This window comes from Schistocerca cancellata, chromosome 1, assembly GCF_023864275.1.
Source record: "Schistocerca cancellata isolate TAMUIC-IGC-003103 chromosome 1, iqSchCanc2.1, whole genome shotgun sequence".
Classification (NCBI taxonomy): Eukaryota; Metazoa; Arthropoda; class Insecta; order Orthoptera; family Acrididae; genus Schistocerca; species Schistocerca cancellata.
Window position 1 is genome coordinate 1,069,493,581 of NC_064626.1, and position 26,895 is coordinate 1,069,520,475.

The 26,895-nt window shown below is 42.4% G+C and overlaps 1 protein-coding gene across 1 annotated transcript in view; it reads left to right on the forward strand.

Moving 5' to 3' along the window:
* The window catches only part of LOC126128123 (cadherin-86C-like), a 334,718-nt gene that overhangs the window by 86,420 nt on the left and 221,403 nt on the right, over positions 1-26,895 (forward strand). Inside the window, exons 4-7 of the mRNA XM_049915150.1 lie at positions 665-748; positions 6,859-6,987; positions 15,635-15,775; positions 19,260-19,383. Coding sequence (XP_049771107.1) covers positions 665-748; positions 6,859-6,987; positions 15,635-15,775; positions 19,260-19,383 — 478 coding nt within the window. The remainder of the gene's footprint in view (positions 1-664; positions 749-6,858; positions 6,988-15,634; positions 15,776-19,259; positions 19,384-26,895) is intronic.

Below are 26,895 nucleotides of genomic sequence, written 5' to 3' on the forward strand. Positions count from 1 at the left end.
TGTATCGGTTGTGAATAAATAGTTGCTGCTATTTAAGTTGCAACCCTCGTATGTCGTTGTGTTATATTAATCAAATTGTAGTTTGTAGATTAAAATTTTTAAAAAATGTTACTTAAATGGCCAGCAAGTCCCATGTTTCCACAGAGAAAATTTATGTTACTGTAATTCTTCTGACACTTCCCACATCATGGCTACTTGTCAAGAAATTTTTCCACAAAACATGCAAAAACTTTAACTAAATCAAACTATCTCTCTCAGTCAAACTTATTCCAGACTTCTGTATCTTGAATTTATATACTCGTAAAACCGACTCTTCTTACTCATTGCTGAACGATTGGAAATCATAAGAAAATCAAATTAAGGCATTTTTCGAACTAGTGATACAGCAGTTACCTGATACCTCTTTTGTATTGCTCGAATGGTTTTTGAGGGGCGTCAGCATTTAAGGCTTTACCGTTATAAAAGTAAGACAGGTCTTGGAGCACCTACAGAGTGTTTCGGAAATCCCAGTTACAAGCTTTTAGGACTTGTAGAGGGGAGTGAGTTCTGGAATGGGATGATGGGACCGTGTTTCATCATTTCTTAGGATGTAAATCATTTTACTTTTATATAGTAGAATATAATTCACTTTTGCTGGTTTTCTTTGTATTGTTGTGTGTTACAGGACACCAAGCCAGGAACGGCGATCGAATACGTCCTCGTAACGAATCACCCTAAATGGAAAATCCATCCGGTGCTGGAGATATGGGTAAATATCAGATACTACATATTGTATATGCATAGTTATCTCTGTAGATACGTATGTAGGATGGAAAACCTCACTTAAACAAGTACGAGTATAGGCTTCACAGATAACTGCAAAAAATCAGTGGATGTTTCTGTGTTACAATCAAACAATCAGTGACTGGAAATTGAGGGAGAAATGGTAAAAATGTGGGAACTTACACATATCAAAAAAAGTTTTAAAAACATCACCTGTACAGAAAATTTGAATGTAGATCAACATTAACACCATTTCCACCCTTCTTACTGCTCATGGAAACGACACATTGCATGTTGTACCACCATACCGCGAAACCTTCAGAGGGTGGTCCAGATTGCTGTACACACCGGTACCTCTAATACCCAGTAGCACGTCCTCTTGCATTGATGCATGCCTCTATTCGTCGTGGCATACTAACCACAAGTTCATCAAGGAACAGTTGGTCCAGATTGTCCCAGTCCCAACGGCGATTCGGCGTAGATCCCTCAAAGTTGTTGGTGTGTCACGTCGTCCATAAACAGCCCTTTTCAATCTATCCCAGGCAACATATTAATTGAATCTTCCATCGGTTCTTGGTAGAACAACATTATAATAAATGAAAAGCACCAGTTTGCTTTTGTTCTATAATATTACTTTTATTGTTACCCGGTTTTCGGCTTACAAGGCCATCTTCAGATGTCTGAAGATGGCCTTTAAGCCGAAAACCGATTAACAATAAAAGTAATATTGTAGAACAAAAGCAAACTGGTGCTTTTCATTTATTATCCCAGGCATGTCGATAGGGTTCATGTCTGGAGAACATGCTGGCTGGCGATGTTGTTATGCCGAAGGAAGTCGTTCACAAGATGTGCACGATGGGGGCGCAATTGTCGTCCATGGAGGCGAATGCCTCGCCACTATGCTGCCGATATGGTTGCACTATCAGTCGGAGGATGGCATTCACGTATCGTACAGCCGTTATGGCGCTTTCCATGACCACCAGCGACGTATTTCGGCCCCACATAATGCCACCCCAAAACAGCAGTGAACCTCCACCTTGCTGCACTCGCTGGATAGTGTGTCTAAGGCGTTCAGCCTGACCGGATTGCCTCCAAACACGTCTCCGACGATTGTCTGGTTGAAGGCATATGCGACACTCATCGGTGAAGAGAACGTGATGCCAATCCTGATCGGTCTATTCAGCGTGTCGCTGGACCCGTCTGTACGCGTTGCATGGTGTCGTAGTTGCAAAGATAGACCTACCATGGACGTCTGGAGTGAAGTTGCGCATCATGCAGCCTACTGCATACAGTTTGAGTCGTAACACGACGTACTGTGGCTGCAAAAAAAGCATTATTCAGAATGATGGCGTTGCTGTCGGGGCTCCTCCGAGCCATAATCCGTAGGTAGCCGTCATCCACTGCAGTAGTAGCCCTTGGGCGGCCTGAGTGAGGCGTGTCATCGACAGTTCCTGTCTCTCTCTATCTCCTCCACGTCCGAACAACATCGCTTTGGTTCACTCCGAAACGCCTGGACACTTTCCTTGTTGAGAGCCCTTCCTGGCACAAAGTAACAATACGGACGCGATCGAACCGCGGTATTGACCGTCCAGGCATGGTTGAACTACAGACAACACGAGCTGTGTACCTCCTTCCTGGTGGAATGACTGGAACTGATCGACTGTCGGACCCCTTCCATCTAATAGGCGCTGCTCATGCATGGTTGTTTACATCTTTGGGCTGGTTTAGTGACATCTCTGAGCAGTCAAAGGGACTGTGTCTGTGATACAATATCCATAATCAGTGCCTATCTTCAGGAGTTCTGGGAACCGGGGTGATGCAAAACTTTTTTTGATGTGTGTATATGGCAAGGAGACCTGCACTGGTCCGCTGCACCAGTTCTGTCCTACGGACAGGCATGGACGTTAAACGCGCAAACTATTAAATAAACTGGGAGTTATCCAAAGGATAGTGAATGTGTTGACGGTGATTAGAGAAGACAGGCAAAATAAAGATACAAGAAGTACGACGAGTGTTGGGAACATCATTGCGACTGTTGCGACAGTTTCTCGTGGTTGTGTTTGACATACGGTCAGACTAACGGGAGGTGGACTAAAGTTGAATGGTGCCCTCTACCTCTAACGCTTTTGCCTGTGATTGCATATCAAGTTATAAATCCGGTATTAACGCCATGAAAACATTCCCCTTAGCAAGAAATTTGACCCACGAATGAACAACAATGAGGTCTGTTAGATTTTAATGAAATGTGAAGTAATGAGCAAACTTCCAGAGCGCAATGGAACAATAAAGGGAAGTTTAACATAAAGTAAATGAAGATAAACAGCAACGAACATCCTCAACTGTTCTAATACAACTAATCAATGTAAATGTATCTCTCCTCATAGGAAGTACTTTTGAAAGCAATATCTCGAAATATTCACTGCTGCAACAGGTGTCGAAGTTCACTATGACCTGTAACCACGTTATTTTTCTGAAAATCGTACATAAATTCCAAAATACTGTGTCTGCTGAAAGAAGATTATAGTAACATTAATTCTGCCGAAGGCAGTTCAATTTAAATATTTTGTCTACGCACATTGTACTAACATCAACAAACGTAGCTCGCACGTGATTATTAGAGATGGTAGGATTGAGAAACGACTTCGGGAGGAAAATACTTGCCAGAGAATTTCAACTGACTGCAGTTATTATTCAGAAAGGAGAGACGAAACCTCTTGAATAATATATAATATACATGAATTTCCCCTAACGGGTCATGTAGAGTACCACACATTCACAAAAAGTCAATCCTCGTAATACCGTTTAGAAACTGGGCAAATAATGTGAAAGACGACCGATGGTTGCAGATGACTCAATGAAATATAGATGTTGATCTTCGCATGTTCAAACAAAGACTCGAACCACTCAAAGACCAGCCTTGCTCACGGACACACAATTGCAAACCATTTCTCGCAGATGTACCTGAAAAATCACGTAACACAGAATTAGGCCAGTGCATAGCAAGCAAAAAAGCGATGTCGCCAATAATGCTGGACACCGTAGTTTCGAAATCGAAATGCTCAAGTCAGTAATACACAGGGAAAATGTATAAACCTTACAAATCGTCGGTAGGCAGAACGATGTTAACCGCTTCAGATGGAGACCACGAGTAGTAGTGACTGTTCACATGTCCCTATCTAACTCGAAACTCGACGGCAACTAACCTGATTGGCTGACTATGCGTAACGTTCAAAATATAGCTTAGAGACAAGCTTTTCACTACTCAACCGAAGATAACGCTATTTTAGCAGATGATACCATGGACTACAGAGTCTTTGAGTCATACGAATGCGTCCAACTCACGAACTGATACATAACATGAAAGTCATTTACAACAAATGACTTCCTAAGTAAGTTTTCTTGCTCAGTGGCTCAAGATATGAAACTCTAGGCAACAACGTATTTGAATATGAGGATTACTTGATATAAAATACGCAAGGAAAACCTATATTTGAAGACTGCAATGGATGGAGAAGTATGAAAGACCCATTTATCCAGCAGTAAACAAAAAAAACTGATTATAATGGCGATATTTACGCACATGCTCATCATCATTCGCCGCTTGGGACTGAAACTTCTAGTAGGCACCAATGAGAACTCTTCTTGTAACTTTCACTCAGTCCAGATATTTCCCTGCACAATTACGGTTTGCTTGGACCCCTTGAAGATCACCCGCTTCTAGGCAAGTGAAACTCGATATATTGATATCGCGTTGTCGTTGCACAGCTCGCAATTTTTCACAGCAAAGGAATCACGATGCTGATAGAACATGAAAGGGAATCCTGACGTAGACGGCGAGTGTATCTCCAACAACTTCCGATTTTCAGACCAGTCGCAGCAAAGCTCAACAGTCGACTGTAATTCGCTGCTTGACGAAATTTGTACTGAGGAGCCTAGACATTATGACCATCTGGTTAATGGCGTGCTGACGCACTTTTGAAACGCAATACAGCAGCGATTCTGCGTGGCATGCATTCGACAACACCAGATGTCTAGGCGCAGGTGATGCAATTCCCGCAAATTACGAGCAGGTGGTGTGCGAGCGTGGAGCTGCAACCCGATAGCATTCCAGATGTGTTATTCGTATTCACATCAGGAGAATTTGGTGCCCAAGACGGCAACGCGAGTTCACTACGATGGTCCACAAACCACTATAGCGCAATTTTGGCCTTGTGTTCAAATGGCTCTGAGCACTATAGGACTTAACAGCTGAGGTCATCAGTCCCCTAGAACTTAGAACTACTTAAACTAACCTAAGGACATCACACACATCCACGCCCGAGGCAGGATTCGAACCTGCGACCGTAGCAGTTTTTGGAAAAGCGATAAACAACATACTGACGTCAAAAACAAGAAACATTTCACATTCAGACTGCTTGCAGCGCTGTATATTCACCAGGTGGCAGAAAGTGAAACTATTATATTTTCAGCATACTCCACGAGCGCAACGACTACCCGCACTGTAGCGCTCGGAACACCGGCAGTTTAATTATAGCGACCACAATACGCGCCCCTAAAGCCACCAGGAGGCATCTACAGGGTGTTTCAAAAATGACCGGTATATTTGAAACGGCAATAAAAACTAAACGAGCAGCGATAGAAATACACCGTTTGTTGCAATATGCTTGGGATAACAGTACATTTTCAGGCAGACAAACTTTCGAAATTACAGTAGTTACAATTGTCAACAACAGATGGCACTGCGGTCTGGGAAATTCTATAGTACGATATTTTCCACATATCCACCATGCGTAGCAATAATATGGCGTAGTCTCCGAATGAAATTACCCGAAACCTTTGACAACGAGTCTGGCGGAATGGCTTCACATGCAGATGAGATGTACTGCTTCAGCTGTTCAATTCGTTGCCCTCTGTGGTTGCCGTACGCGGTCGCCCTACCTTTCCAGCACGTTCATCCGTCACGTTCCCAGTCCGTTGAAATTTTTCAAACAGATCCTTTATTGTATCGCTTTTCGGTCCTTTGGTTACATTAAACCTCCGTTGAAAACTTAGTCTTGTTGCAACAACACTGTGTTCTAGGCGGTGGAATTCCAACACCAGAAAAATCCTCTGTTCTAAGGAATAAACCATGTTGTCCACAGCACACTTGCACGTTGTGAACAGCACACGCTTACAGCAGAAAGACGACGTACAGAATGGCGCACCCACAGACTGCGTTGTCTTCTATATCTTTCACATCACTTGCAGCGCCATCTGTTGTTGAAAATTGTAACTACTGTAATTTCGAAAGTTTGTTCGCCTGAAAATGTACTGTTGTCCCAAGCATATTGCAACAAACGGTGTATTTCTATCGCTGCTCGTTTAGTTTTTATTGCCGTTTCAAATATACCGGTCATTTTTGAAACACCCTGTAATCTCGAGGTACCCAGTGCTCGTAACGTTTCGGCTCCTCACTGTGATCGTATTACTATGCTGTTCTATTAGAAGAAAATATTGATTTTGTTTGCTTCAAACACTTCCTTATCGCCAATGATCGTCACTTACACTTGCAGTCGAGAGTATTTCGATGCGCAATGTTTAAACTAAAGATATGTACTGCTTATGTCCTATTTGTGACTGGCCAATTACAACTAACTGGGAAAGGCTGACCGTAGCGGTTTTTGGAAATTACTACGTTTTCGTTAGTAAGGGTGAGATTCCGGGTCGGTAATTATTCAAATAATATATATGCAGAGGCATTTTCTTATTGTTAGTTGCCGTGCAGCGTAGCCGCGCGGTCTGAGACGCCTTGTCACGGACCGCGCGGCTCCCCCCGTCGGAGGTTCGAGTCCTCCCTCGGGCATGGGTGTGTGGGTCGTCCTTAGCGTAAGTTAGATTAAGTAGTGCACAAGCTTAGGGACCGATGACTTCAGCTCTTTTGTCCCATAATACCTTACCACGAATTTCCAAATTTATTGTCAGTTGGTAAAACATGTATTTATTCGTCCTAAGTTGTCAGTAATTTTTCACACTACCTAACCAAATGATTGAGTTAGTGTTGAACGTTTTCTGAAGTGTAACTTGCACCAAGAGCTACGGATTCCTGTTTTACCGCAGGGCTCTCCACTGTTCAGCCTGGGGAATACCTCTCTGGAGTCTGCGTCGACCATCAAGGCGGATATCATACTCGCTGGGGAACTCGACTTCGAGAAGCAAACGATGTACATGCTAACCGTGATGGCAATGGTGAGTGCAGTGTGTGTTTGTTTTCTCTTTTATAAGGTATCAAGTCACAACATACAGCTATACAAATAATAGAAAAGTCTGAACGAAAACAGTTAATACAACGTTAAACTGTCGGCAATGCTTCACAGAGTGAATGTATACTTCTGATGAATTGTTTCCATGAGACTTTTCAGTTTTGTCTGGTGCAGTAGGGCGGTTAATTTCGTCAGTGGTGATGGAGGATGAAATATACACAAGATTTAACGCTATAGAAACGACTGTAGTTATTCGATCATGTTCAAGATGGATGAGTCAGCAATCCAGGAAGCTGCTAAAATGTTCGGTAAACAATGCTTTAACAACACTAGCAAAGGAAACTGAGTTATAATTTTAGACTATTCCGTCCGTGCTACTGAACAATTTATGTACGATAAATTCAAATTTAAACCGTTTACATAATGCTCGTCAGAAAATCGTGATAGGTGAGCAACAATAACACCAACAAATTACTATGAAACCTTGAGTCATGCAATTTTTAAGGTCACATCATTAAGAAAATTTTAAGCATAAGCATCTATGTCCGTCTGGCAAATGGCTACTCAATCTTTATCTGCATACAGGATGTGACATTAGACCGTATTAGCGTCTTCCAATTATCATTGGTTCATGAAATAGTGTCCTAACATCTATATGTGTTGTGCTAAAGTATTCTTGATGGTGGCGAGACATTTGAAAATTTCCGCTCAGCTGTCAATGTCCAATCCACCTTCAACTCTTCCCAGCCGAGAACACTGGTAATAAATTTGCTTTAACGCATCTTTTCACACAGAATGCAGGGCGAACCTTCTGAACCGAATGACTAAATCGACATGCACTCTTGCTTCCACTGCCTCATTCACCGCAGATTCTCAGAGCCATCGGCACTACTTATGATCTTTGCATGCCATTCGCTAATGCTGTAATCCGCCACTGCGGATGTACTTGTGTGACTTGGGCGAAACCTTCTGAAGATCTCCACCCAGTGCGCTCGGTCGATAGAACACTCGCCAGACTCACATCGAGTGCTACAGGTGTCAAGACATCCGCGGCCTCAGTGGCCCTTCCGTGGGGCTAGCATATCTATAACGTGCTGGGTAGATTCTTCTCTGCCGTTTATACTGGACACATATCACTTTCTGCAATGGGATGCTCATCAACGTTACTAAAAGAGTGGAAGAAGGGAATTTCTCTGCTACACCGTTATGTGATGTGAGAATATACCAACTTCATCTCGTCTCTGAATTGTCGTCATCTTTCGTTTTCCACCTTTTGGAATTCGAATAGTAACAGAGGGTTGCTTTGAAAAATTACGAGCGCCAGCTTAGTTTGTGCGTATAGTACCGCTGTGTCTCAAAACCTTGTGCTCGTTCTCGCAAGTCACCCCCCGGAGGTCACAATATTAACTCTATTGGGCATCAGCGAGCGGCAGTGACGCCTAACTGTGCAGCCGGAGGTGGTTAGCCTAGAGTGCGCGACCAATAACGTCCCAGAAAATCAAAGGCAAATTATTGTAATTTAATAATAAATAATTAAAGTAAAACATCAAAGGCTACAGTTGAAGTTTATAAGGGAGAAATAGAGGCTTCCTATGGAGACAAGGGTGATAGTACGACAAAATAAGCAATTCTTTTTTATTTTATGTGTGTCCTTCCTACATTTCTTCTTCCAGTGGACATATAATTGAATACCTTTACCGGGAATCCCCCCACCCCTACGATCCACATGTTCTTTCTTTCTTTTACTATCTTCTCTTGTACATCCTTGCACTTTTCTTAGGAACGTCATTTCTTGAGCCTGCATTCAACTTTCTTGGTGTTGTGTTGTCAACCATGCTGCACTTCCATAAATAAGGGTTGGTACTGCTATGCTTTTGTAAACCTTCAGCGGGTTTCTTTCCTGAATTTCTTCTGCAAATTTTTTAGAATAGTTCCACACTTGGAAATAACTTTATTTCATTTTTGGACTACATCATGATTATATTCACATGTGTCGTCACAACTTTAACGTTGAAAATGTTCAACTTGCTCCAGGTATTCGTTATTCAAGGCTACTTTCGATCTTACAGGCTGTGCGCTTTGAAATTCCATCACTTTCGTTTTATCTACAGACAGTTTTAGGTTGTATTCTGAGTCCATCTGCTGCAATTTATTGGCCCCCAACTGAAGTCCATTTTCATTCTCTGGAACCACGGTTTGCTCATCTGCATATAGGAGTACATTTAATATAGCGTCACAACCTAAAAAAAAACATTTTTATTCACTATATTCCCTTTACTGAACACTTCACCTACATATAAAAGCGTGTCGGGGAAATACAGCGTCCTTACCCCTTTATTTGTGTTCATTGACATTATAGTGATTATGTTGGTGACGGTGACGTTCGCATATAAACTCTTGATAGAATTTACGAGGTGAGATGGACAACCTCATTTAGCCATTACATTCCACAGCATTTCTCTGTTCACATTACCAAGTAATCTGGGTTTCCCAAGTAAATTCTCGTCTCTTTTCTATAACTTGCTGTATTGTAAAAACATTGTCAGTAGTTGATTGTCCCTTTCTATAACAAGAATTTAATGCTAGCAAATACTGAAAAGGAATATCAAAAGTAAGCAGTATAGGAGGATGGCCGCCCTGTCATTGGGTGACGCTTCTGAGCAAGTGCTTATCTAGCAGAGCTTGCCATCTGCTCATGATTCCCTCCCACTTCCAGTGGAGTCGTAGTAAAACACTTCTCATGTAGATTTAGTGGCCGACTCTTTTTTTTTTTAGGGATATTGTTGACAGAAGGGAAGGGTACACAAATCAAGAAGCTGAATTCTTTATTCAATATTCATCTATTTAAAACGTCGCAGCAGTGCTCCGCATTCACAAATGTTTGAATTTTGAAACATTGCCACTGTACAGATCTTCAAGAGAGTAGTTTGCAAACCATTCTCTTCTTAATGAGGCCTGCTTCGAATAATTTCTGCTGTTAATGTTAATAATTGTTACTGTTAGTGTTAATAATCTTTATCTTGCTAAAATGTAAGCCCACAATGGATCGCCATGATGTAACGCTATGCTATAAGGGTCCCGTGGATGACAACCAAAGGGTTGCTGCTGCGAAAAGAAACGGCACTCCAGACCATCACTCCTGATTAACGGGTTGTATGGCAGGCGACAGTCAGGTGGTTACCCCACCACTGTCCGGTGCTTCTCCAGACACGTCTTCTGCCTGAAATCTCATTGACTGGAGTAGAACTGTCTCCAATGAAGAGTCCCACTTCGAACCGAGCCTCAATGAGCCGCGGAAACTAGTCTGGAAATGCCCCAGACAGGGGTGGGAAAACAAACTATCGCCCGAGATACAGCCCGATACGCAGGAGTAATGGTCTAGGATGCCATTTCTATTCATAGCAGGATGCCGCGGCACACTTACAGCACAGCGGTACGTCGACAATATTCTACATCCTGTTTTGTTGCTCTTCATGGCAAGCCATCCTGGGCTTACATTGCAGCAAGACAATGATCGCCCGCACACGGCGAGAATTTCTACATCTACATCTACATTTATACTCCGCAAGTCACCCAACGGTGTGTGGCGGAGGGCACTTTACGTGCCACTGTCATTACCTCCCTCTCCGGTTCCAGTCGCGTATGGTTAGCGGGAAGAACGACTGCCGGAAAGCCTCCGTGCGCGCTCGAATCTCTCTAATTTTACATTCGTGATCTCCTCGGGAGGTATAAGTAGGGGGAAGCAATATATTCGGTACCTCATCCAGAAACGCACCCTCTCGAAACCTGAACAGCAAGCTACACCGCGATGCAGAGTGCCTCTCTTGCAGAGTCTGTAGCTTGAGTTTTGCAAAAACATCTCCGTAACGCTATCACGCTTACCAAATAACCCTGTGACGAAACGCGCCGCTCTTCTTTGGATCCTCTATCTCCTCCGTCAACCCGACCTGGTACGGATTGCACACTGATGAGCAATACTCAAGTATAGGTCGAACGAGGGTTTTGTAAGTCACCTCCTTTGTTGATGGACTACATTTTCTAAGGACTCTCCCAATGAATCTCAACCTGGTACCCGCCTTACCAACAATTAATTTTATATGATCATTCCACTTCAAATCGTTCCGCACGCTTACTCCCAGATATTTTACAGAAGTAACTGCTACCAGTGTTTGTTCCGCTATCATATAATCATACAATAAAGGATCCTTCTTTCTATGCATTCGCAATTGGTTACATTTGTCTATGTTAAGGGTCAGTTGCCACTCCCTGCACCAAGTGCCTATCCGCTGCAGATCTTCCTGCATTTCGCTACAATTTTCTAATGCTTCAACTTCTCTGTATACTACAGCATCATCCGCGAAAAGCCGCATGGAACTTCCGACACTATCTACTAGGTCATTTATATATGTTGTGAAAAGCAATGGTCCCATAACACTCCCCTGTGGCACGCCAGAGGTTACTTTAACGTCTGTAGACGTCTCTCCATTGAGAACAACATGCTGCGTTCTGTTTGCTAAAAACTCTTCAATCCAGCCACACAGCTGATCTGATATTCCGTTGGCTCTTACTTTGTTTATCAGGCGGCAGTGCGGAACTGTATCGAACGCCTTCCTGAAGTCAAGGAAAATAGCATCTGCGTGGGAGCCCGTATCTAATATTTTCTGGGTCTCATGAACAAATAAAACGAGTTGGGTCTCACACGATCGCTGTTTCCGGAATCCATGTTGATTCCTACAGAGTAGATTCTGGGTTCCCAGAAATGACATGATACGTGAGCAAGAAACATGTTCTAAAATTCTACAACAGATCGACGTCAGAGATATAGGTCTATAGTTTTGCGCATCTGCTCGACGACCCTTCTTGAAGACTGGGACTACCTGTGCTCTTTTCCAGTCATTTGGCACCTTCCGTTCCTCTAGAGACTTGTGGTACACAGCTGTTAGAAGGGGGGCAAGTTCTTTCGCGTACTCGGCGTAGAATCAAATTGGTATACCGTCAGGTCCAGTGGACTTTCCTCTGTTGAGTGATTCCAGTTGCTTTTCTATTCCTTGGACACTTATTTCGATGTCAGCCATTTTTTCGTTTGTGCGAGGATCTACTGCTTGTCTCAGTGCTTGCCAAACACTACCTTGGACAGGTTGGTCGCCAGATGCCTCCCCAATTGAGAACGTTTGGAGCATTACTGGCAGAGATTTCCAACCAGCTCGGAATTTTGGCGATCTGACGCACCAACTGGCCAGAATTTGGCACGATATCACTCGGGAGGACATCCAACAAATCTGTCAATCGATGTCAAGCCAAATAACTGCTTGCATAAGGGCCAGATGTGGACCAATACGTTACTGACTTAATCAATTTTTGAAACTCGTTCTCTTCAATAAATCATCCAATCTTTCTGAAATTTTAATCATTTGTTTGTTTGTACGTGTATATCACGTCTACCGGCTGCCGTCTAATTTGGATAAGTCCTTCTCTTTTCTGTCTTACAGTGTAATATACGAGGGTGAGTCAAATGAAAACCTTAAATATTTTTTAAAATATTATTTATTGTGCAGAAGTGTACAAAGCTGTATCACTTTTCAACATAATCTCCCCCACACTCAATGCAAGTCCTCCAGCGCTTACAAAGTGGATAAATTCGTTTAGAAAAAAATTCTTTTGGTAGTCCGCACAACCACTCATGCACCGCGTGGCGTACCTCTTCATCAGAACGGAACTTCTTTCCTCCCATTGCGTCTCTGAGTGGTTCAAACATATGGAAATCACTTGGTGATGAGGAATGGCGCCATTCTTTGCTCGCTCTCTTCGTTTCTGGTTGGTGGAAGTGAACCCAAGTTTCTTCCCAAGTAACGATTTTTGCAAGGAAGCCATCACCTTCTCGTTCAAAGCGCCGAAGAAGTTCTTCACAAGCATCAACACGTCGTTTCTCTCATTTCAGGAGTCAGCTGCCGTGGCATCCATCTTGCAGACACTTTTTGAAACTGGAGCACATCATTCACAATGTGGTGTGCTGACCCACGACTAATCTGTAAACATGCTGCAATGCCATTCAGTGTCACTAGGCGGTTTTTCTTCACTATGGCTTCAACTGCTGCAATGTTCTGTGGAGTCACAACTCGTTGTGCCTGACCTGGACGAGGAGCACCTTTGCGAACTTCCTACTCCATTCGTAGACTTACTGCTGTGACAAACATGCACCACCGTACTGAACCTTCATTCGTCGATGAATTTCAATAGGTTTCACACCTTCACTACGCAAAAACCGAATAACAGAACGCTGTTCTTCCCTGGTGCAAGTTGCAAGTGGGGAGACCATCTGTATGCTGATACTGCGACGGTATGTGTGCATCTGCACTATGCTGCCACCTACAGGCCATTCTGCACGCTGTTTGTAGCACGCTTACCAACTTAAGGGGGGTAGGACGTCAAACGGGCCGACTTGGAGCAGGAGAGGCACCACAGGACATTTTAATTTCCACTGCCTATACTTTTACAAATAAATTCATAAAACTTTGTCAGCATGAGCAGGAAGGATTCACAATTCACACTCATAGCAGTGGAAGTTCGAAAACTGTGGTGTGCGTACTGTAAGACCTTCGGTACACACACCATCAGATTATTTGACTTGTTGCTCTAATGAAGTAGGCGAGTGTCAGCAATGCCTCGTGCTCTTATTGTGGCGTGTTTATCTTCTGCTGTTAGGTCAGACGATAGAAATGCCACTTGCACGCTTAGAGTAGCAGATTGACGATGACTAACTTTAAACAGAACTTGATTAATTTTCACACACATTTATTAAAGTAACAAAAATCATAGACATTATGTAACTTGATTCTGGATGCTGTTTACAATTGACAATTTGAAGTTCCTTTGGTCTTGGCACGTTAATCTTATTCTCACATATCTCTGATACTTGACAAAGTGGCTATACATTTCTCTTCATGGCTATGTACAGGAATATGATAATCTTATTAGGCGCAGACTGAAACTTGACTACAGACTAATGCAGACTGGTACAGACTGACTAATCGGAGGTTTGTACACTCGTCATAATACCTCGCGCGTTCAGGTATCACTGTGCGAGTGTGATCCGCGAGGAGAAAAGGTTCTACGTTAGCAGCAATCTCATTGGCTGCGTTACATATTAATATGCGGATCGGCGGAAGCAGAATTTGGTCCGTTTCTAAGACAGCGCCATCTCGTAGTGCGGAGATGGACGAGCGCTGCGCCTGCGCTGTTGAGCTTAGCGGGGCGCGCTCTAGTGGGAAAGTTGTGTACGCGCTGACTACTACGCGGAACTATGTACACAACAAAAACATAACGAAATGGTTTTTTTTTACATGTGAAATTTCATCATTTTTTTCACTTACTCATGGCATTTGTTGCTGTGGGTACACTTTTCTTCATAAGTAAGACAAATTCTTCGATGAATTTTGCACAGCATACAAACCATACTTAAAGGTGTATGAAACTCTAGAATTTTCGAAATCTATTAAAAAAATGGCTCTGAGCACTATGGGACTTAACATCTGACATCATCAGTCCCCTAGAACTTAGAACTACTTAAACCTAACTAACCTAAGGACATCACACACGTCCATGCCCGAGGCAGGATTCGAACCTGCGACCGTAGCGGTCACGCGGTTCCAGACTGAAGCGCCTGTAACCGCACGGCCACACCGGCCGGCGAATTCTATTAAAAACTGTGGTAAAAAGTGAGGTAATTAACTATGAAATTTATGTTTTTTGTAAACTTGAAGTTTAAAATATAACAGTTCAATCGTTTTTTCATAAATTAAATGAATTCTACAGTTACGTGTGCCTGTAAGTATGGTATGTATGCTGCGCAAAAATTCATCAAAGAATCTCTCTAACATATGAAGAAAAGTGTACCTATAGCAACAAATGCTGCCATTAGTAAGTGAAAAAAATGATGACATTTGACATGTAAAAAAAATTACTTCGTTATGTTTTCGAACTTCCACTGCAATGAGTGTGAATCCTGAATCCTTCCTAGTGATGCTGACAAAGTTTTATGAATTTATTTGTAAAAGTATAGACACTGGAAATTAAAATGTCCTCTGATGCCTCTCCTGCTCCAAGTCAGCCCGTTTGACGTCCTACCCCCCTTAAAGGATAACGGCGCGAAATTTCGATTTGTTATTACAAATTTAAAGTTTTCATTTGACTCACCCTCGTAAAATCCGAAGAAGCAACTAACAGAGACGAATTTAGCGGAAAAGCATTGAACGTGGTAAAATTGAAGGGTGGGAAAGTGAAAAAAGTGGACTGAAGGGGTCAGAAGATAGGAAGAAATAAACGTAGTGAACAGATGAAAGAACAGTGGAAGAAAAGAAAAGAACAACGAATAAGGAATTGAAATTAGCCGACGGTCCTTAGTTACCCCTTCCGAAAAGAAAAAGAAGTCTGTATCCCTGATTCCAGGCGGGGACAAGTGTATCCTGTAAGGCCCACTCCATCTTCCCCCCTCCTTCTTCATCCTTGAGGATACCTACGCCACGTTGAACAACCCGGGAGGTGAGCCGTACTTGAATCGTGTTACGTAGCTGCTGGGAGCGACGCCGTGGCCGCTCAGCTGGCGAGGCGTAACGCCGCTGGGTGTGTGTTGACAGAACGCCTACGCGGACCCTGAGCTGGACACGCGCAACGTGGCGACGGCGAGCGTCGCCGTGGCCGTGCTCGACGTGCAGGACTCGCCGCCATACTTCACGCACGCGCCGCCCCTCACCAGACTCACCAGCGCCGTCAAGCAGGTACGTCGCCCTCTCGTCCACACTGCAAGCTGTCATTCACTCCCAGGACATAACTGTATTCACCATGTTGTTGTTGTGGTCTTCAGTCCAGAGACTGGTTTGATGCAGCTCTCCGTACTACTCTATCCTGTGCAAGTTTCTCAGTACCTACTGCAACCTACATCCTTCTCAATCTGCTTAGTCTATTCATCTCTTGGTCTCCCTCTACAATTTTTACCCTCCGCCCCGCCCTCCAATACTAAATTGGTGATCCCTTGTTGCCTCAGAATATGTCCTACCAAACGATCCCTTCTTCTAGCCAAGCTGTGCCACAAACTCCTCTTCTCCCAAATTCTGTTCAGTACCTCCTCATTGAATAGAATTTAATTGATGAAATGAGAAAATATAAAAATGCAGTAAATGTAGCAGGCAAAAATGAATACAAACGTCTCAAAAATGAGATCGACTGGAAGTGCAAAATGGCTAAGCAGGCATGGCTAGAGGACAAATGTAAGGCTGTAGAGGTTTATCTCACTAGGGGTAAGATAGATACTGCCTACAGGAAAATTAAAGAGACCTTTGGAGATAAGAGAACCACTTCCATGAACATCAATACCTCAGATGGAAGCCCAGTTCTAAGCAAAGAAGGGAAAGCAGAAAGGTGGAAGGAGTATATAGAGGGTCTATACAAGGGCGACGTACTTGAGGACAATATTCTGGAAATGGAAGAGAATGTAGATGAAGACGAAATGGGAGATACGATACTGCGTGAAGAGTTTGTCAGAGCACTGAAAGACCTGAGTCGAAACAAGGCCCCCGGAGTAGACAACATTCCATTAGAACTACTGACAGCCTTGGGAGAGCCAGTCCTGACAAAACTCTACCATCTGGTGAGCAAAATGTATGAGACTGGCGAAATACCCTCAGACTTCAAGAAGAATATAATAATTCCAATCTCAAAGAAAGCAGGCGTTGACAGATGTGAAAATTACCGAACTATCAGTTTAATAAGTCACGGCTGCAAAATACTAACGCTAATTCTTTACAGACGAATGGAAAAAGTGGTAGAAGCCGAAGTTTGGATTCCGTAGAACTATGGGCACACGTGAGGCAATACTGACCCCAAATAGCAAAACTTCTTTACTAGTTTAAGTGTCTCATTTCCTAATCTAATTCCCCCACCATCACCCGACTTAATTCGACTACATTCCATTATCCTCGTTTTGCTTTTGTTGATGTTCATCTTATATCCTGCCTTCAAGACACTGTCCATTCCGTTTAACTGCTCTTCTAAGTCCTTTGCTGTCTCTGACAGAATTACAATGTCATCGGCCACCCTCAAAGTTTTTATTTCTTCTCAATGGATTTTAATACCTACTCCGAATTTTTCTTTTGTTTCCTTTACTGCTTGCTCAATGTATAGATTGAATAACATCGGGGAGAGGCTACAACCCTGTCTCACTCCCTTCCCAAGCACTGCTTCCCTTTCATGTCCCTCGACTCTTATAACTGCCATCTGGTTTCTGTACAAATTGTAAATAGCCTTTCGCTCCCCGTATTGTACCCCTGCCACCATTAGAATTTGAAAGAGAGTATTCCAGTCAACATTGTCAAAAGTTTCTCCAAGTCTACAAATGCTAGAAACGTAGGTTTGTTTTCCCTTACTCTATTTTCTAAGATAAGTCGAAGGGTCAGTATTGCCTCCCGTGTTCCAACATTTCTACAGAATCCAAACTGATCTTCCCCGAGGTCTGCTTCTACCACTTTTTCCATTCGTCTGTAAAGTATTTTGCAGCCGTGGCTTATTAAACTGATTTTAATTTCACATCCGTCAACACCTGCTTTCTTTGGGATTGGAATTATTATATTCTTCTTGATGGCTGAGGGCATTTCGCCTGTCTCATACATCTTCCTCTCCAGATGGTAGAGTTTTGTCAGGGCTGGCTCCCCCAAGGCCATCAGTAGTTCTAATGGAATGTTGTCTACTCCCGGAGCCTTGTTTCGACTTAGGTCTTTCAGTGCTCTATCAAACTCTTCACGCAGTATCATATCTCCCATTTCATCTTCATCTACATCCTCTTCTATTTCCATAATATTGTCCTCAAGAACATCTCCCTTGTATAGACCCTCTATATACTCTTTCCACCTTTCTGCTTTCCCTTCTTTGCTTAGAACTGGGTTTCCATCTCCGTTCTTGATATTCATACAAGTGGTTCTCTTTTCTCCAAAGGTCTCTTTAATTTTCATGTACGCAGTATCTATCTTCCCCCTAGTGATATATACCTCTACATCCTTACATTTGTCCTTTAGCCATCCGTGCTTAGACATTTTGCACTTCCTGTCGATCTCATTTTTGAGACGTTTGTATTCCTTTTTGCCTGCTTCATTTACTGCATTTTTGTATTTTCTCCTTTCATCAATTAAATTCGGTATCTCTTCTGTTACCCAAGGATTTCTATTAGCCCTTGTCTTTTTACCTGCTTGATCTTCTGCTGACTTCACTATTTCATCTCTCAAAGCTACCCATTCTTCTTCTACTGTATTTCTTTTCCCCATTCTTGTCAATCGTTCCCTAATGCTCTCCCTGAAACTCTCTACAACCTTTGTTTCTGTCAGTTTATCCAGGTCCTATCTCCTTAAATTCCCACCTTTTTGCAGTTTTATATTCATCATATGTAGACAATAAAAAGGTTCATTGCAACATCGATATGGGCTTTCGCAGCCGAAGGCCCACTCGTGTATCCTTGACGACAGCATGATACAAAGCTTTACGCCTTGCCTGGGCCCGTCAACACCGACATTGGACTGTTGGTGATTTTAAACGTGTTGCCTGGTGGGACAAGTCTCGTTTCAAATTGTATCGAGCGGATGGACGTTTACGGGTACTGGGACAACCTCATAATCCATAGACCCTGCATGTCAGCAGGGGACTTTTCAAGCTGGTGGAGGCTCTGTAATGGTGTGGGGCATGTGCAGTTGGAGTTATATGGGACCCCTCATACGTCTAGATATGACTGACAAGTGATACGTACGTAAGCATCCTGTCTGTCACCTGCAACCATTGAAGTCCATTGTGGATTCCGACGGAATTCCAGAATTACCACAGCGTGGCTCTAGGAACACTCTTCTGAGTTTAAACACTTCGCTGGCCACCAACTTCCCCAGACATGAACACTGTTGAACATACCTGGGATACCTTGTACCGTGCTCTTACGCATTTATGACATGAACACTGTTGAACATACCTGGGATACCTTGTACCGTGCTCTTACGCATTTATGGACAGCCCTGCAAGATTCATGGTGCCATTTCCCTCCAGCACTACTTCAGGCATTAGTCGCGCCCATGCCACGCCGTGTTTCGGCACTTCTGCGTACTCACGGGGGCACCACACGATAATACGCAGGTGTGCCAGTTTCACACCCGCTGTAATGCGTGAATCAAGTGACGTGATTCCACAGCTAGCTCACAGCTTGGGTCACATGCTGTCCCGTCCTCTCTGCAGGGAGACGCCGTGGTCCGCGTGCAGGCGGAAGACGGCGACCGCGGGCAGCCTCGGGAGATGCGCTACGGCCTCGTCTCGGAGGGGGCGCCGCTCATCTCCTTCTTCTCCGTCGACGAGCGATCAGGTCAGCTGTGCGCCCGACACTCAGCCTCTTCACCACATTTACGATATTTTCTCGTGCACCTCTTTCCCGGCTCTGCTTCCTATAGCATTATTCCATTCACATCCCGTCTCCCCAAGTAGATTACCATACTTCTGTAATACCACATTTAGTTAGTTTAGTTACTTAAAACTTCCGCAGGTTATTTCAACGATTCTTTTATCGAAATTATGTAGAACGACTCAGTTTAGAGGATATGTATACGTGATTAGTATTAACATTAATGAACACATTACTGATGGTTCTGGGACAGCAACCAGCCACAAATTTACTTTCAGTTCCTTTACTCAAAGGGTACCGTTACCGGTTTCGAATCGTTTGTGATTCATCCTCTGACGGTTTACACGGTTTCTTTATGACATGTGGTGTGTTTTTTACAGATTAATTGTCGTGGAATGTCTATTTGGAGTGTTTGTTTTCATAATATTCGTCCGACAGATGTTAATACATTCCCACTGCATTCTTATTGTAGCACACGTAAATTTTTCTCACTGAACACTTTAGATTTGTCACTGAGAAGATTTCTACCACGCACCACATGTTTTGATACATATTTGTATCTTTTGATACATATTTGTATGTTTTGGTACATATTTGTATGTATCAAAACATGTTGGTGTTTGATAGATATCTTCTCAGTGACAAATCTAAAGTGTTCAGTGAGAAAAATTTACGTGTGCTACAATAAGAATGCAGTGGGAATGTATTCACATCTGTCGGACGAATATTATGAAAACAAACATTCCAAACGGACATTCCACGACAATTAATCTGTAAAAAACACACCACATGTCATAAATAAAGCGTGTAAACCGTCAGAGGATGAATCACAACGATTTGAAACCGGTAACGGTACTCTTTGAATAAAGCAACTGAAAGTAAATTTGTGGCTGGTTGCTGTCCCAAAACCATTAACATTTGCTTCAAACAACAGCCACGGTCTCCATCATGTCATCATATGACAAAATTGCACAGAACACATTATTATTTTAGAATATTAGAGATCCTACTCAAGCAACTGCGCTTTTTTTCTACTTGTTACCGGTTTTTAAGCAGAAATTCGTCAGTGGGATGGAAGGAGTTGTCCAGGAGACATTATTTTAAATTACACTACTGTTTGTGACAACTGCAACACGCAGAAGGAATGGTCTGAATCAATCCAAAACCAGAGTACGTGTAGAACAGCGAAACGTTACAAGTGCTTAAGATTGCGGAGAGACGGCATGTATGAGGCCCAGCATTGTCTTCTTTTGTGTGACTGGATAGGTCGGTGTAATGCCAAGTTTAGTCCGTACAGGTCCAGCAAACATGGTGGAAACATGCAAATATGTGCTGGTATGTCTCTTTAATGCCAAGGCATGATTGAGCTTGAGGAGGGTGGGGGGAGGCAGAGTGATTGGTCTTTTTAAAACAAGCTTACCATTCCAATACATTGCGGCGTCCGCCACCTTAGCTGAGTGGTCAGTGCGTCTGACTACCATGCTGCAGGCGCGGGTTCGATTCCCAGGTGGATCGGCGATTTTGTACACTCGGGGCTGGGTGTTGTGTTGTCCACGTCATCATAATCGATACGTAAGTCACCCCGTATGGCGCCAACTGAAAAGATTTGCAACTCAGCGGCCGAACTTCCCCAGGTGGGGTCTCTCCTTGGCCGACAATGCCATACGAACATTTCATTTTATTTCACTGGGGCTCAGCAGGGCATGCTGCTATGTCAGTGATGTATGTGTGGAAACACTGGATAGGAGGGGTTGGTACACAACGATGAATGGGTACTAGACCATACAATGTGATCACAGCGCGGGATGACACCCATCTCGTCTGCGTAGCTGTAACTTACATTACAACTTAGTCCACAGTGATGGCTCAAAGTTGTATCAGTGCAGTGGGTGTCGGCATGTTTACGTTGACGGTTCAACGCCGTCTACTGAGCGCTGAACTAGTGGCATGCAAGCCCATTGCGTTGGCTTCCAAAGATCACAAACCAGTAAACCCTCAAATGGCAGACGCCACGTGAATGTTGTCAATTCTGTACAGAATAGCAAAATGTAGTGTTTTCAGACAAGTCCTGCTTCAACTTTTCCTACGGCGATGGCTATGAACGTGTTAGATGCTACTGCGATGACCGCAGTCAGGCAGATTGCATTGTTGAGCAGTATAGAGGAAAACAAAAAAATGTGATGCTTTGGGGCGCCATTGGCTATAACACGTGATCTCACCCCCTACGTATTGCGGGCAATCCGAACAGCAACCGTTAGGCAGGGGAGGTTTTAGTGCACGAGGCACTGCTCCTCCTGCAGGCAACTCCACATGCCATATTTCAGCAGGACAATGCATGGCTACATGTGGCAAGGAATGTGCGAATCTTCTACAACGAAAGATGGATACCAATACTTTCCTGGCCTACACGTTCGCCTGATATGACATCTGTCAAATGTGCGTGGGATACAGTCGGTCAGCAACTTCTTTGTGCACCAACAAACCAAGTGGCGTGTGTTTCTCAGCAGCACATCCAGATACCTTTTGATTCCATACCTTGGTATTAAGAGGCTCTGATTGCAGCATGTGGTGGCTTATCACCATACTGAATACTCACAATCAAAGTGCATGTAGAGCTCTGAACTTCTAATAATTTGTGTACTGTCGTGTTCCTAATCAGTGGAATAAATTTATTTAAATCACATGTCTCCTTCTCAGTGTTGCAATTTTGACAGACAGGAGTGCAGACTTAAAACTTGCTTCGCTACCTGTCAGACATTTTATGTTATTGGGCAAATGATCAAAAGTTTTTGTTGCTGCATATTGAAATCCTTTTTGAGCTACTGAAAGCTGTAATAATGGGTAATAAAGATCATTTCTCCACCTAGTGATGTACTTACGGACATCACTGTTCGTCTCAAATTTTGATGTGTTATTTGAGACGAATTTCGTAAGCAAATGTATACATATTGTGACAGCACAGCTAAAATACCTAGCTCCCTGAAGACGTACTTATGGTACGTCATGCTGGTTAAAATCAGACATTATTCTTACTGCTCGCTTTTGTGCAAGCAAAACTTTTTTCCTAGATAATGACTTACGCCAGAAAATTGTTGCGTAAGACGCTACTGACTGGAGATATGCGAAATCTGTCAGGAGGTTGAAAGTTTGTCTCAAAGATTAGCAATTATACGAAGAGCAAAAGTAGCTGAACTTGAGTGTTTGAGAAGTCCAGTAATATGCTTCTTCCAGTCCAGGTTTTCATTAATATGTACACCCAAAAATTTGGAGCATTCTACTCTATTCATTGACTCCTGGCCATGTCATACTTCGACTGTTGGTATGATTATTTGTTGTACAGAACTCAATGTAATGTGTTTTTTCACAAAGTAGGGAGAGTTCATTTTTGGATAACTACTTAATAATTCTTTGAAAACTATCATTTACCAGTCCTTCTGTTACGTTTTCTCTAATAGAATTTATTATAACACTATCATCATCTGCAAAAAGTACAATTTTGCTTGTAAATGTTACGTGGTTGTCATTCACATATGTAAGGAATAGGAGTGGACCAAAAATTGAACCCTGTTGGACTCCCTTCGTAATTCTTTTTCCCCTATCACTAAAATTTTCTACTTTTACGACACATTTGAATTATTCAGCACAATCTTTCGCATTCTGCTTGTTAAATATGATCCGAACCATCTGTGTGTAAAGGCATCAGCTCCATAAAACTCGAGTTTTTCTAAGAGAGTAACATAATCTACACAATCGAATGCCTTGGAAAGATCACAAAAAATACCCAATGGCGATATTTTATTATTTAAAGCTTGTACTATTTGATGACTGAATGTACAAGTAGCATTCTCAGGCGGGCAACCCTTCTGCAATCCAAACTGTGATATGCTAAGTACATTTTTTCTGTTCTCGAGTACATTACTTTTTCGAATAGTTTGGAAAAAGATCTCAATAAGGAAACTGGACTATGATTGTTTAAGCCAGTATTGTCACCTTTTTTATGAAGTGGCTTAACAGCTGCATATTTTAAATTGTCTGGAAAAATTCCCTGTCCAGTGATGCATTGCATATATTACTAAGGAAATTGCTTATGAATATGGAACAACTTTTCAAAGCTCCGTTCGAAATTTCATCAACCCCACATGAGCTTTGTTATTTAGAATTTTTACAACTGTATTAATTTCAGTGAAGGATGTTGGTGCTATTTCTAGTTATTTAAAGTTTTGTGGAATGACATTTTTCACATATTCTGTTGCTTCTTCAACTGAACCATTTAATTCTACATTTGCTGCTACGTTTAGAAACTGATTGTTTAAATTACTTGCAAATTGTGAATTATCAGTCGCAACATCGTCATTTAGTTGAACTTTTATGGAATCTTGTAACTGACTGGCTGTCCTGTCTCCCATTTGGCAAAGTCCAACGTAGTTTTAATCGTATTCTCTGCCTTATTTATTTCTATCAGGACGAGCGTACTGCTGGACATTTTAATGACTTGCTTTAGAATACTATAGTATTATTCATAGTACACAAGTACTGTCTGATCTTGACTTACTCTGGCCTTTACATAAATTGCCCTCTTCGTGTTACATGAGATTTTAATTCCCTTATTTATCTAATGCTTACTTAGTTTTTAATGGATATTTTCGATAATTTTTTTAGACAAGCAACTTTCAAATACTGACTCAAATTTTCTATGGAATAAATTGAATCTTACATTAGTATCTCTTTCTACATATACCTCACACCATACCACACCTTTTAGTTTTCTCCTAAAACATTGTGTCCTGTGCTCATTAATAAGCCTCATTGCTTTGAATGATCCTGACTTAGGGTTGTAAGGTGCCATACTGTTTTTCCATTAATTGTGCATCATGATCAGATAGTCCATTAGCAACTGGGTACACAATAATTGTTTTGGCCTGAGCGCTGTCTATTAAAATGGTATCAATCAGTGCCCTAATAGTTTGATGCACACGAGTTGGAATATTGATTGCTGGAATTAGACAAACACCCAAATAACGCTTCTAGTTCATTTTTCCTGTCCGCATCCTTTAAGAAACCTGTATTGAAACAACTCAAAACCGCATGCTTCTACGTTCTGATCAACATAAAATCTATTTGTTTCAATATTTTTGACTTTATATCAAACTTTTACATATGTTGCAACTCCTCCTCTTTCCCTTTGGTTACATGGTGTCCAGAGAGGCACAGAACATCTTCTAGGCGTACAATAAGCTCATCTATCTTGTTTTTCAACCCCCTAATGTTCTCTTGAAACAAATTAATTTTATTTTTCTGGAAACTGTTACACATACAGTGGTCTTGCACTGCTCTAATTTCTTTCAGTACTCTCCGTCTGTACCCTGATTCTAACCTAAAAAATGTGCCCCTTTGATTCCAGTAACCACAGGGATTTTGTCTTGTGCGCTGGTGGCCCCCCTTACACTTTCTGTAAGGTGCTCAGCTAATCTTTCCTTTCACCTGCTATTCAGCTGCAAGTGTGTCCCCATCTCCCAATTGCAGCAACAGGCACGACAGAGATATGAGACTTTGTTTTAGTCAAAAGCAATTGGCTCAGCTATATGGCCAGGCCAGGCTGTTTCCTGCTCCTCCTGCTGTAAGTACCTTATCTTCGCCATTACCTTAGTACGCCCCCCCCCCTCCTTTTCCTCACTGTCCACTCTTCATTTCCACAAAACTCCCTGTTGCAGACGGTATCAGGAACTTCTCGCTGCATGCTAATATTTCCCACCAGTAGAGCTCTTTTCTTGAGGAAATGCTCCTTCACCTGCGCCAATCTGTTTCTGAGTTCTCGCAGGCTTGGAACATATTGCGTACCTTTGCTTCCTATGTGTGGATTATTCGACTCTTTTAGTATTGCTTCCGCAGTTCTCTCTGTGCTAAATTTCCTGGATGCAACTCGCATTGGGAAACAACAGAAACAATATGACAATCGAGTTACGAATGAACAACCACTTTATTTCAAACAAAAAACAAGAGAAAATAAGACATTGGTGTTTACAGTAACGAGGACAACATTTTTCTTTTAGATTTCCTAGTTGTTCTGTGTATTAAGTAGTTCGAAGTAATGGGAGATATTCGCATAATCATTTGTATGGCAGCATAAAATAAATATCTTCCCAGTGATAAAAATGACTGAGCTTTAGATCGGTACTATGCCAGTCATAATGAGTAGCAGAGACTTTTCAAGAATAAGGTATTATTTCCCTAAAACGGATCTTGCCTTCCTCCAGACTATCTGGTCAAAAATATCCGGACAATCTTATGTAACGTGTAACTGACAAGTAGATTGATTGGCGACTCCATGGAGTGTTGCGTGCACCACGACCAAATAGTGGATAGAATTGGAAGGAAAATCAGTATTGGCCGTATTTTGTTGTTTTATTGTCAGAAAAATCGATTTTCAGTCACTTAGTGACCATTCTCAGTGCTGTAATATACAATTAAAATTGGTAGGCACTGGTATCAAGCTATAACGACAAGCTTAGAGCGATCACATAAAGTTTATGTGATCGCTCTAAGCTTGTCGTTATAGCTTGATACGAATGCCTACCAATTTTAATTGTATATTACAGCACTGAGGATGGTCACTAAGTGACTGAAAATCGATTTTTCTGACAATAAAACAACAAAATACGGCCAATACTGATTTTCCTTCCAATTCTATGACAGGTAGATGTCACGAGAGAGGGACACGCCAGTGTGAAAGGAGAGAAGCAGTAAAAGCAGAATAGCTCGATCGTGGACTAGTCATTGGATGGATGTAACTTGAGTAACAAATACGTCAGTTACATTTCAACGCTTCTAAAGCTGCCCACGTCGGCTGTTGGTGATGTGACTGCGAAGCGATACGCGAAGGAACCGGAAGGTCAGTTACTAGTCATTGGATGTCACCTGAGTAACAAATCCACCATTGATGTTTCAGTCCTAAACCTGCCAAAACTGGCTGGAATTGGAAACACCAACAAACAACTACAGCTTAACCAAAACCAGGCAGACATCATATACTGACGGATAGAGGGCGTGTAGCACTGTGGCGGCACGTTACAAAAAAAAAAAAAAAAAAAAAAAAAAAAATCACATGAAAGCAGTGAAAGGACTCACTCCAGAGTTCCAAAGAACTATCAGCAAAGAGATAACTCGACGACTATGTGTATGAAGTTAAAAATAATGGATTACAGTGCTCGAGCAGCTCCGCATAGCCCATACGGTGCCATTGTACAGAATAAGACTGGAAAAGAGTGATTTGGAGTGATGAAACCTGGAATACCCTGTGGCAATGCGATGGGAGGGTTTGCATTTGGCGAAGCTTGGAGAGCATTACCTGCCATCATGCGTATTACCAACACTGAAGTATGGAGGAGGTGAGACGTTAAAACAGTGTATTTCAGCTTTTAAGAATCATATGCTATTTGAAACGACCAGCCAGGGTAACCGAGAGCGCTAACGCGCTGC